The sequence below is a fragment of the Equus asinus genome, chromosome 12 (genome assembly GCF_041296235.1).
Source record: "Equus asinus isolate D_3611 breed Donkey chromosome 12, EquAss-T2T_v2, whole genome shotgun sequence".
NCBI classification, from domain to species: Eukaryota; Metazoa; Chordata; class Mammalia; order Perissodactyla; family Equidae; genus Equus; species Equus asinus.
In genome coordinates, this window is record NC_091801.1 from 65640308 (window position 1) to 65653931 (window position 13624).

Sequence of the window (13624 nt, forward strand, 5' to 3'; positions counted from 1 at the left end):
AATTTATTGTTGATTTTTAGTTGGCTTTATTTTTTTACACTTTGAGTTTGAAGCGTGGCCCCATGGTCTCTTTCAAAAAGTTAACATTATATAAAGGAATCCTTAAAAGCAACCAAAGAAGCAAAATATTTTTGAAAACTTTGCAATGTCTCATTTTGTACAGCAAAAGTTTTTTTTTTAAAAAAAAACCATATGAATAATTTCCCTACAAGCTGACAGTTCCTAAATCATGAATATTATATGCTAAGTTGTCTACCACCCAGTATGAAAATTTCTCTAATTTAATGATGAAAAGTGTTGCAAGGTGCAAAAACACACAAGAGTCAAATTATACCCTTCTAAATGATCATAAAAGAAATGTTAATAGGAAACAAGTAATGTGGGGGATTTACTCCGGCACTATTTCTCCAGATAAGTAATGGTTAACTCCTTTTTGAAGGAAAGAGAATTCTCTAGAGCCTCCACTGTTGACTTAAATTATTTTTTATCATGATATAACTTAAATAAAACATGAAATAAAAATTGGTATAAATCCTTATGCTTTCAGTTCCTATGCAATAATGAAACAAAAATAAATGAAGATTAAATAAAACCAGTAAAGTTAAAAGTAACACTATTTTAATATGAAAGATGACATTATTTTGGTGATGTTCAACCTCTGCTCACAATACAAATACAGTCCTAGCAGCTGGAACCGTGTGTCTTATAACCATGAACACTGCCTAATATTTTTTCTCTTTGAACTACCATGATACCTTCCATTATGCAGCTATTTGTAACTTTTGGCTTTTACTTGATGTGAAATCATTATTTGCCTATTAATTTCACTCTTTTAGCTCACTAAACAAGTAATCTGCTGCAAACAGGTAGTACTCATGAGGCAAGCGCCATCATAAACTGAAATGCATATATAAGCACTGAAATTTCATGGCAGAACTGGCTTACAAAGCAATTCATTGAGCATATATTTAGTTTGTGTGTGTGTGTGTGTGTGTGTGTGTATAAGAGTGGCTCTGAGCTAACATCTGCTGCCAATCTTCCTCTTTTTGCTTGAGGATGATTGTCGCTGAGCTAAAATCTGTGCCAATCTTCCTCTATTTTATGTGGGATGCTGCCACAGCATGGCTGGATGCACAGTGCTAGGTCCATGCCCGGGACCTGAACCTGTGAACCCTGGGCCACCAAAGCTGAGTGTGTGAACTTAACCACTACTCCACCAGGCCAGCCCCTACTTTTGACTGTTACGTACATGATAAGATAAATTTTTACGACTCCTCACAAAGAATGTGTAGACTCCTGAATATATTACCATGGACCTTAAGATTCTAGAGATTTCAGTTTCAGAAAACCACATACATCAAGCCAAAGGGCTTTATTTCATTTGGACCTGAAGTGACCAGAAAGCCTTCCTCCTTGCCCTTCAGATTCTAGATCTCCTCTCCTCACCCTAAATTAAACAAATGTTATCAAAGTGAGGTTTGCCAACTACTGGTAGTACCTGAGATATTGCTGGTAAATCAGCATTTTTTAGTTTTAATGTTTTCATGTTTATTTTAACGTGCATTCAGAAAGGCACAACTAGTACAACAATTCTGTGATGTCGAAATGTTGCTGCTTTAGAGGAAGCCTAGATTTTAAAAAGTGAATCCTTTCAAAATCATTTTTAAAAAGTATTAACTAAATAAAAATAGAGATAATACCTGAATGTTGGACAATCATGCAGATGGTAAAAATAGAACCGTTTTCCTCTAGCAAAATACATAGTGACAGAATCCCTTCTCTTTCATATTTTTAGTGATGAATCATGCAATTATGTAAAATTGGTTGCTATTTCTTCTTGTTTCTTACCTCCTAAAACATCTTTACTTTTACCCAGCTGCACATTATTGTCAACAAGACTTTGGCCAAAGTGGTTATTGACTGCAAGCAAGTGGGTGAGAAGGCAATAAATGCGTCAGCTAATATCACGTCAGATGGTGTGGAAGTCCTAGGGAGAATGGTTAGATCAAGAGGACCAAATGGAAACTCTGCACCAGTAAGTGAATGAACAAATGAAGCTGTGTTATTGTTATAGAAAAAAAAAATATTTTAAAATATAATTATCTATTTTCCAGGGGCAAAGTCTGGTAAAAGGATGGATGGACGGATGGATAAATAGATAACACCCTCTTTAAATGAACTAAAACATACATTCAAAGCTCTTGGGAGTATGCTTCTGCTATATTATAATGAGAATGCTCCAGGAATTGGGCTAGTTTGTTGTCTAAATTCATTTTAAAATTCAAATAGTAAAATATTCATCACATGGTTGTGACATAAATAGTTTGTTCGTGAGAATCCAAACTGTAAATGAAAGTCATTTATATAAGCAAATAGAAATCCAGGCAAAATATGTGATTGTTATATATGGGAAATTGACATAAGCCTCTCATGTGGGTTAGATCTGAATATTCTAAAATGAGGTTTTTGCTATTGTTGATGAGAAGTTTACCCTTTAATCATTAATAGTTATTTAAGTAACAAATTATCTAAGATAATATATTTTTCATCATCCAATATGGAATGTAAGACTGGGAGACTTCCAATTGGCAAAGAAACCACATTCCCTTCACTGACTACCCACAAAAAAGAACAGTATACACAAGCTTTTGTTTTAACACCATGTGTTCACAGCTAATTAGCAGCATTCTCTAATTTGAGCCCTTCTATAATTAGAACCAATTAGCCTGGAGGGTACTTTATCTTGTAAACAATTCCAACTCTTCTAATCTACACTTCTCTACTATGTGACAGAAAAATCAAGTTAATTATGAATCACTGTTACTGTCTTGCACTTTCACAGCTCTGGAGAACTAGCCAGCTATATGGAACTTTAGAAAGACTTGGTGGTTCCCAAAGTCTTTTTAAGCTGAAGATTGCTTTGCACAAATGAAATCTTCTAGAATGTCAAATAAATAAATAAGATTAAAACAGAGCCACGCTGATTGATGCGAGAGGGGACATGGGGTAGCAGGTGTCTACACCCACCAATGGTCCCTAAGGGAGCTTCAAGGAGCAGAGGTCAATTCCACTATTCTCTCATACCTTGTTCACTTTATACACCAGTGAAGAGTCCCTGAGTGGTGAAGTGATTACTTTAGGACACTGCTATTTCATGGCATTTCTCTTTGTGGTCACAATAGAAGTGAAATCTTTGTGTTCGTAGGAGGACATTGGTGCTTTCACACCTTGGTGGATGTGTGCTAATTAATTGAACACTTTAAAAGTATCTTTAAAAGTGCTTTTGTCTCTACTTTGCTTTAGAGAAGTATGGATTAGATGTTTGGAAAGAGAGAATATTCTAAAAGCTGAGGAAGTCTCCCTGTTTTTCAGGAACGGTGACAGACTTTTAAGAATCTTTATATGATATTGAGGTGTTGTCTCCTCTTAATGTGTAGTATTTCATGCTGATTTAGAAATGCACCATCTTCTGTTCATGAAAGATACTTTTGTGATAGTACACTCCAGAATTATAAGACTCGAGAATTAGCAAACTAGTCATATCTTGTACGGATAAATGGATGTATATAGACGGATGCTTGGATGGATGAATGAATAGACTCTAATTTAAGAAAGAGAAACAATTTTAGGTGTATGAGATTCTGGGCCCAAATCACTTCTTCTTCTTCTTTTTTTTTTATTTTAGAAATAATGCATATCAAATCCCTGCCACTTAGTAGGCATTTAATGAAGTGCAGCTATTACTATTGAAGGACGTCAATAATACCTTCTCCATCTCACCTTTTCTAAACCTCTAGTACTTGGTTAACACTTGATTATTTGTAGTCATATATTATTTTCACGCTCTTTCATATATCTACATTTGACCTCTCCAGCCAGAGTATAAATCTCTCGAAATAGAAACCATGTCATGGTCTTCATTTGCATCCACTCTCTTCTAACCCACATCACAGTATCTAATGAAATATGAACAGAGTAAGTTCTCAAGAAACATTGAGAGAAATTAAAGAGAACGTCATCTATTTGAATTGTATCCTGTCTTTTCTTGAAATGTTGTTTTGCATATATTATTTTCCACGTGTGGATTGACAACAGTCCAGTAATATATATCATACCCTCTCCTAATTATAATTTGTATCTTACATTTACAGTTTTGATTACAATTACAATGATTTTATTTCAAATTGCACTCTATGTAATAATTTTACTCGAAATATATGACCAATTAAATATCAAAGAATTTATTTCCGAAAGCAAAAATGCCTGTAGATTTTAGGCCTACCGGCGATAAATCTTTACTTTTTAGCCATGGAAGAAAAGCAATTAAACAGAGCACCCTCTGTGGTAACTTCCAACCAGTAGTAGACAAAGGGGAATTTATAGAAGTCAATTTAAAGAGTTCTTTGTAAGACTAGGAGGAAAATAGTTACGGCTTTTGTTAGAATCTAGAAGTCTACAAAGGATTACTAAATAGATTTTCAGTCTGCCCACTTATGGAAGAATTTGATTATGTTGAAATGGATGGTATTAGATTAGATCTCAAGAATGTGATTGGAAACTCACTTGCTTTTTGGGTTATTACTTGTTTCAGTGCAAAGCAAGAGAAAAGCTTCCATATTCAGCTTTCAATTTAGAAATCACAGATTGCTAATTTAATCTTGATATACGTCTGTACTCCAATACCCAGCAAAAGGGAATGTATAATGTGCAAGTGTGGAATTATTCCAGGAGGAATAATTATCATATGAGACAGACTGACTAGTAGTTTATAGGTCAGCATTCCTGACAAATTCAGCAATGATTTGAGAAATGCCAGAGGATGGAAAAACTAAATATTCAGTCTTTAAAGAAAATACATTCTTTTTAAACCAAAGTTGAGTGGAGGAGAGATTAATGAATTTAGAGATACAGTAACTACTGTATTGAAATTACTAGTGAGTAATGAAAACAACTGTGTTCAGCAATGCAAGATTTTACAGGCAGCGGAAGTCCCTAGTGGGACTAAATTCATAATCAGGCTTAACTCAGCCGTCAAAACACATGTGGGAAGAAACTTAATAACTGTGCTTCTCCTCTCTAATCTTCTTTCTCCTAAGAAGTTTATTCTACTTTTTCTGATACCTAACAAAATTATAATGCTGCCAATCAGAGATGATTCTAGAAAAATTTTTAGCTCTTGCGTAGAATCGTGTTTCTTAGGGTCTTTCTTCCTTCCACCTTTTCAAATCTAACACATAGAATTATCCAATTGACATTTGTTTAGCCCTCTGCTGTGTAAATAAAGACAAATACAAGTTGTGTTATGAAGTTTTTTACAATTTCATTTTCTGAGTTAAAGCTTCTATGTAGGAATCAACAGTAGGCTAGTCAATGATCCTATAGAAACAAGTGTTTTCAGATTGCAGGAGAATGTATTTTTGCGTGACTTATATCTTTTAATCCTTAAAATGATAATAGTAGCTAGTATTTATTGCATGCCTAATGTATGCACTTTTCTGAGATTATTTCATTTAATCTTCCAATAACCCTAGGAAGAGAGACATTATCTCCACTTTGTGGATGCAGAAACTGAGATTTGACGAAGCTAGAGAGAGATCCCTTTTCAAAGTGAGGAAAGTGAGATATGAGACTGTATCTCATAAGTTTACCTGCCTCCCGTTCTAAGCTGTCTTCCACTGGGAGAGACTGATTATCACACAGCTTAAGGCAGAGCAGGGAGTCTGGCCTGAACCAGTCACCATATGCCCTGTCTGTTCACTGACAAGTTCAAAGACTCATCATTATTTGAATTATGACCTTGAAAGTAAATGTGATCAAAATATTCCCCTAAAGTGTGTCAAACATTCTAATTACTACCAATGAGTACAATAGCTGTCAATTTTCATTTCCTAAATTAATTAGTGCTCTTATGGTTTTCCTTAAATTCAACAAATTGAGGACAAGTAAAAATATTATGTTCAATAGCTGACAAATGGTATATGCTTAATACATCTTAGTTTTGAGGTAGAGCCAATAAAAGTTAAACACCAAATTAAAAGCAGAAGGTGGGCTGGGTCCCCAGTAACCTGCCTCTGCTATTCTCGTGCAATGTAAAGCTCTCTAAATATTTGCTTAAGTTCAGGTGCAGCTTGACTTCAAATTATCGTCTTAGGTTATGCTAGAAAGAAACATGATAAAATCTGGTATTGAGTGAAAAGTGGATCTGGGGGTGCGTTTTAGTTCCTTTTCACACATCACAGTGACTCAACTACTGAGAAATATTTTAATCTTATATTCACGCTAACATTTGACCCCAAATGACTTACCTTTTGTGCTAGACCCAGAAAAAAATGCCCAATAATGGAAAACAAGCATTTGTAATTGGCTAAGTATTCCCTTGAAAGAGATTGTAACAAGTGAAAGTAGGAAATTAGGCGTCTTTTTCTCTCCTTTTTTCTTTTTTTTTAGTATAGATATATTTTTCATAATCAGTTAGTTAAAACGGACAAAAGTTACAGCAGTAAAAAGGGGCTGCCTCTTGGCATTAGTTTCTTGAGATATGATTTATTTTTAACCACATTGTCTCGGATTTACAGGCACTTGAATATAAGATCTTTCAACATACCGTCTCTGTACTGTTTCCTACATAATAGGCACAAATATGTGTGTCATCGCTTTTGGAATAAAGCCAGAGGGCTCTTTTTTTTTAATCAATCCCCAGAAATGTGCCTTGGGAAAGAAGTCCCTAAATAAAGGCTGAGGAATCCAAACTATTATGGATGCAAAACAATTATGAATAAATTTGTTGTGCTCACACAAAAAAAGGCTGCTGACCTCATCCAACTTGAGAAAGAAAAGACAGCCCACGAGGAGCATTCCTCAAATGATCGTATCGGTTTCATTCAGCGCTTAGTAGGCATTCGACCCCTGAATAAACAAGACAAGCTCGTAGGAATCCTAATAACTCAGTAGGGCAGAAGAAGTTTAGCCAAAGGTTTGTGTGTAGACGTTATGCTGTCATAGGTGATTAGCTGGTGAACATTTATTTGAAAAACTTATAGAAAGTCTAGTGTATACTGGGGCTAGTGAAAGAGCTGTGCTTTAAATAAATCTTTCCATTCATTAAAATGTTTTTACACTGGGAACTCTATTCAGAAATGGAAAATTTCTTAATGGATGAATGACTTACAGATTTAACTGACTCTATCTAATGCTGTCATAATGGGACCCATTTAATAAATGTCCCCAGACAAATGGCTTTGTAGGGTTAGGCTGGAATATCTGGATTGTAAACGTTACATCAAAGATCTGTTCACTGCAAAATGAGCCACAAGAAAATGAGGTGTGATGTTCACATCCCAAGTAGAACTCGGCTTTCAGCATGTGCTAAAATTACTCGGGTCTTTCATCCTAGGTCCTAATCTACAGAATGGGGTTCACATTACTATTATCATACCTCACAGTGGTGACCCGAGGATTAAATGCTATAGACGAAATCTTTAGGATAGGGCCTGGCACCTAGTAGGTTTGCAACAAATATTTGCTGCTATTGTTGTTGTGATTTGCTAAAATGTTTCTCAACCAAAACATTAAACAGATATCATTATTGTGGAAACAAGCTATTGTTCTATTTCTATCCTCAATACTGTATCACTTTCATTTTGATTTTACTCTTTTCGCCTTTGTATTATATACTCCTACACCTTCAAGAATTCAATTATGAAAGAACTGTACATGTTACACTCAAATGATATTTATTCTCCATAATACCCATCTTCTAGGCACTGTTCTCAATATTTCCCTATATATATATTTTTGTTTGTTTGTTTGAGGAAGATTAGCCCTGAGCTAACATCTGCTGCCAATCCTCCTCTTTTTGCTGAGGAAGACTGGCCCTGAGCTCATATCCGTGCCCATCTTCCTCTACTTTATATGTGGGATGCCTACCACACACAACATGGCTTGCCAGGCGGTGCCATGTCCACACCTGGGATTCGAACCGGCGAACCCCCGGCTGCCAAAGTGGAACGTGCGCACTTAACCGCTGCACCACCGGGCCGGCCCCAATATTTCCCTATATTAACTCATTTTATTGATATAGCTCTTATTATTACACTAGTAAATAGCTACTATTGAAAAGCTACTATTATTATACTAATTTTACAGATTAGGAAACTTGAGACTCCAACACATTAAATAATTTGTTCCTAACGACTTAGCTTGTGAGTGAAGGATTCAAGGATTCCACTCAGACCATCTGGCTCTTTAAAAATGTTTTAATTTTAAAAACCTAATTTTTTAATGATCGTAATTTTGTTGTGTGGTTGTCCTACCCAGACTCAGATACCATACCCTTTGGGAAACAAACTTTTTTAATCTAGAAAAAAAAGACAGTGAGCCATGCACCTATTTCTTCAAACAACTCAATAATTGTGTCTAGCAACAAGAAGACATGATGCCTTGACTCATGGATCTGCTTTCAAAATTTAAGGGTTATTTGCAAATAATTTTGCAAAACTCACTTGGGGAAGGATGTTTGCAGCAAGGCACCTTCTTCTTGAGTATAACAAGAGAAAGCCTGACTTGATTCTCTTTCTGTCAGAGAGGGCAGGCTTCTGTGATGCTGCATGCGTTGCTAGTGAACTATTTCAGCAGGACTAGCTGCTTGGGCATTCTCCTTTTCATCAAGGGGACCCTTGATGGGGGCAAGCAGTATTCCTTAGGAGAAAATAAAGCACCAAGAGTTTCTAGCTCTTGCTGAAAACACCACTTGCTTAAGGAAGGTTGCAGATTTAAAATGAAAAGAACTTCCTCCTTCTCCCAGCTCTGTAATTCATGACACTTTTAATATTTGAAAATAATATAGGAAGAAATATAATATTAGAAATGATTGGGTCATGAAGCCAGTGTTAGCCCTTAATCTGTTGTAATGATGTTTCTGTATATTTCAAAATGTGCATTGAGTTATCGCCAACATACATGAGTAGAAGAAGACTATCTAAATATTTATAGCATGATCAATGGCTTAAATAAAAATACACTTGGCACACATTCTCCCAATACCGTATGTGAATTTGTCATGACATTTAGCACATTGTAAACAGTATTCACGTGCCTGTCTCTCACTCCTTGTAAGATCTTTGATGGCAGGATTCTGGTTTTGTTCATTTTGTATCCTAAAGGTCTAGAGAGTATCTGGCTTGCATTATGCAGTAAAGAAAAATTTGCTGAATGTGTGCATAAATGATTGAAGTCAGAATTAATTCAATAAACATCATGATACCTACTACATGCCACATAATATGATGGAGACACACAGATGAATAAGTGGTTCTCTGTCCCTTGAAGCACTCACAGTCTAAGGAGGAGATAATAGAAATAACTGTGTGGTGGGGGATGTGCTATGAAAGAGACATATGGAGTGTTGCGGGATTACAGAAGACGTTGGAGTAAGTCTGATGGGCTGTGCAGGGAAGATTTCAACAGAGGAGCTAAGCTTCTTTAGGCAGAGATGGGAGGGGGAGGTTGTGATAAATAAGGGAGTTTGGATGGTGGATGTAGTAACTAGAGATAAAGACTTAAATCACTGTATGTTTTTAGGAACAAAATTAGTTTGATATTGTTGGAACGACTTTTTTATTTATGTACTGTAATTTTGTGTTATAAATATATTGGTGTTCTCTTATGTGATACATAAAATGAAATCTTTTAATTATAAACACAATGTATCTATACATCTTTTATTGAAGGACAGTTTTCTCTTTGAATTGCAGTTCCAGCTACAGATGTTTGATATCGTTTGTTCCACATCATGGGCCAATGAAGACAAATGCTGTGAACTGCCAGCCCTGGTAAGAATTCTTCTTTCATTATTTGTGGCTGTTCTTTATTGAAATTTTCTGGAGTTATATTTAATTTTCTCTGAAAATGGAATGCTGTTTTGCAAAATTCATATCAGAGATAATTCATTGTGATGATAATGAAAATTAGAAACAGGTTAAGAAGGAGATGTGCCTGAAATCAGCAGGACACACCAACATATATGGTGGGAACTGTAGAACTCCGGGGCATGCTGTGGTCCAGATGCCTCCAAATTTCCTGGTTCGTGAAGCCTTTAGTGTTGCAATAATTTTTTTCATGGCACCCCTCAGCCAAAAGGAATACCTAATAATTCCATATATAAAGTAATTAGGTCCAAACATCTTAATAAGTATTTATGTCCTAACAACTCAGTAGCCCTGTGAAAAAAGAATAAACATAGATTGAAAGAGAAAATGACATTTTAATTTTATTCTTAAATAACCACAATTACTTACTAATGGCATGTGTGCATGCCTATTGGGAATACCCAGTTTCTCCTATCTTGGAATCTGATTGGACATCATCATCCTCACTTCTTTTTCCACTATGATGTTTCCCATGGTGCTTGCTTTCCATCGCAGCAACTGCCAAAAAGCAGATTTGCAAATCGATGACATCATCAAAAGAAGTATTTTAAAATCTAATGTTGAAACTGTGAGCTACCTTGAGTTATTTATTCATACAAAGTCCAATGGGTGCCAAATATTGCTGTTTCTCTTTTTAAAACATTCACAGTGCCCCTGTGAGTTTGTTATGTGCCCCAGGGCATCTTGGCACACAGTTTTTGAATCATAGTCATAATCTATATAACTTATGCAATGCTACTAGAAAACCAAACTTTGCCTGGCTATTAATACCAAGTCTAATTCATGGGGGTATCCCTGTATATATAACAAATAGGTTCTTATCTTAGGATCCTTAGGACCAGTGAGCTGAAGTGGATGACAGTAGTCATGTCTTCATAATTAGACCTGGAGAATGGGCATGGAGAAACCTTCATAAGGTCTAAGAGATTTGCTTTTTGAAGATCGTACCCCAGATCACATCATCTATTGCAGGCAGTAAATTCATGGTGACTCTGTTTGAGAAGGAAATAACTTACTCTTTCTTCATCAAAATAAATTTCAAAGTAAACTCTGGTGAGGAATCAAATGAGTGACACTGTGATGTTATGCTGAAGTGCAGGTGGATTGGAAATAGGAAGGGGAAACACTCAGAATCCTGTGCTGTATCAAGCAAAAGGTGATCATTGCTCCTAGGAAGGACCCAGACCTTCTCAGAGATTTTCTTTTCATTCCTGTCACTGAAAATGTGTAAATTCCATGATAGGAAGACATGAATGGAGACACAGCCGACATCAATGGCCAAACCATTATTGAGTCTCTGGTCACAGAAGACCTACTGTCAGCCTTATTTGGGGGTCTTTCAGGGTACTGAAGTTTGAATTTCACTCTAGCTGCCCAGATATCAGGCCAGATATGTTAGCGGGGAAGTTTCCTGTAATGAGCTGAAAGCTTTGACTATTGTCCAACATTTAGAGAAAAGCATGTGCAGTAGCTTACAGGCCCTTTGCTCAGCATTTTTGCAGTTTCTTTTGTGAATATTTTAGACACAGATTATTTTCAACTTGATAATTTAATTATCATCTGTGCTCCATCTGCTCTAATCTTACTTTCCCCCAAAGTCTTAAATAAAGAAGCTCATTTTCTCTCTATCCTAAGGGACCGATGAACTCTATGAAGTTCTACAGTCTCTCATCCCAGGGCAGACTTCTTTTTGGCTCCTGCTCTGAATATGGTATTCGCAGATTGCTCACTAGCTGTTAGCGGGTACTCTGCTTTCCTCTACACCCAGCAACTCATTCAGATATATGCAGCCTGACATTCATAATCTATCTTGTAGTGTCACATGACAACAGAATTCCCCAAGAGAAGAAAAATGACCTCCTATCCCAAAGCTTTAGATTGATGCTGTGATGTTTCTTTTATTTTCAGCCACAGAATGTGAGCAGTAGTTAAAATTGCTACAGGAAATTAATGATGTCTTCAAGCACTGCTTTTATTTTGTTTTGTTTGCTTTATTATAGATGAGATTGTTTCGATCGACTTTTCCAGTGTTTTCGTTTATCGTTTGAAATGGAAAAAATATAGTAACGCAAAGAAAGTTTTCAGGACCTTTAGTTCATAGAGTACCACTACTTCACCTGAATTAAGTAGTACCCAGGATTCCTTTGCAGCCACTTCTGCCTTACTTTCTTAACCTATATTCCCAAGCTGGTTTTATCAAAGTCCTTTGGTAATGATTATTATCAATGGCTCACTAGACACCCATTCATTTTTCTTTAAAGAAAAGATTTTGTGGTCAGGAAAGAACAATCTCTTCCTTTCTTGACTAATACTCACTTAAATTTTTTTTTTAAATGTCTTAAATCAAAGTGTTTTCTTTAAGTCCATAAAGCCATTTGTATAGACTATCTTGTTAAGAGTTATGCTATTTTTTTTCTCCCCAGAGGGACGAGGAGACCTGCCCAGAGCTTCCACATTCCTGCTCCTGTTCTGAAATCAGTAAAGGGCCTCTGGGACCAGCAGGCCCACCAGTAAGTCTTGCATAGTCCGGGCTTAAATGTTCTTTAATAATATTTATAGCTATCCCTTGTTGCTTGTCTAATATGTGCTCACCGCTGTGCTAAATACTTACTCGCTTAACCCTGTGAGCAAACTGAAGCACAGAGATGTTAAGTAACTTGCCTAAAGAACACAGCTTGGAGGAGCTGCTCTTCAAATCCAGGTCTCCGTGACTCCTAGAGATGGTGCTCTTAACCACTATGCCATACTAGCTCTCATATTCAAAATCTTGCCTTTAAACTCCTGAGGTTTATCTTCAGTGTGACTGTTTCAAACACTAGACTTCTACTTGCACCTGTAAGATTTGCACACCCTCCCTTTGCCCATTCTGTATCAAAATTTACATGTGAAGGGAGGATTTCGAATTCACCAGGAAAAGTACCCCATCTGAGCATGAAGTTCTCCACTACTGACTGGAACTTCCTAGAGAAAAGAAGAGAGAGAGAGAGAAAGGAAGGGAGGGAGGGAGAGAGAGAGGAAGGGAAGGCGGAAGAGAAAGAAAACGTTTTTGTAAAATATAAAATGTATATAGTTGCACTATCTGGTTCTTTGAATTTACCATGATAAATCCTCTTTAACAGGTTTAAATGCTCATTTTTATGTCTAACCTGCTAAACTGGGGTTATTAGTGTTCCTTTAAGGTAAATATGATATAGCTGGTCTGTGGTTAGAAAATGGCAAATATATCAAGGCAGAAAGGCAAAGAAAACAAGGAGAAGATGCAGGAGCAAATAAAGAAATCCACACTTTGCAAGAGGAATATTCTGATGCCCAACTGGTCCTTGCACGTTGGCTTTCCAGAGGCAGCCAGGCCCAGTCAGCACGCGTGCAGTAGCTTACCCACGCTGACAGCTGGCTTGCAATGTCAAAGTTCACTCCAGGTTGGCCCTACCAACATGATTTTTCGTCATTTCACATTTCCTGATCTGAACAAAAAAGTGAACCTGCTGCATGTATCTGAAATATGTCCCAGCAGTTTCTCCTTTATCTTTGGCACATAGAACATTCTTTAAGCTCTGTATATAGAACCCAAATACTTTTTCTTTTTCTTTTTTCTTTTAACAAGACTCTTTATCCTAAAGGAGCAGATGTAGAGTAATGGTAAAAGCATTAAATTTAAATAGTTAGACTAGGCACGTCCTGGAACGACTGTGTGAACC

The 13624-nt window shown here is 36.5% G+C and overlaps 1 protein-coding gene across 2 annotated transcripts in view; it reads left to right on the forward strand.

Moving 5' to 3' along the window:
• Window positions 1-13624, forward strand: part of COL14A1 (collagen type XIV alpha 1 chain) — a 218905-nt gene that overhangs the window by 141117 nt on the left and 64164 nt on the right. For both annotated transcript variants that reach the window (XM_014855292.3, XM_014855291.3), the window contains exons 34-36: window positions 1877-2035; window positions 9753-9830; window positions 12350-12436. In XM_014855292.3, coding sequence (XP_014710778.1) covers window positions 1877-2035; window positions 9753-9830; window positions 12350-12436 — 324 coding nt within the window. The remainder of the gene's footprint in view (window positions 1-1876; window positions 2036-9752; window positions 9831-12349; window positions 12437-13624) is intronic.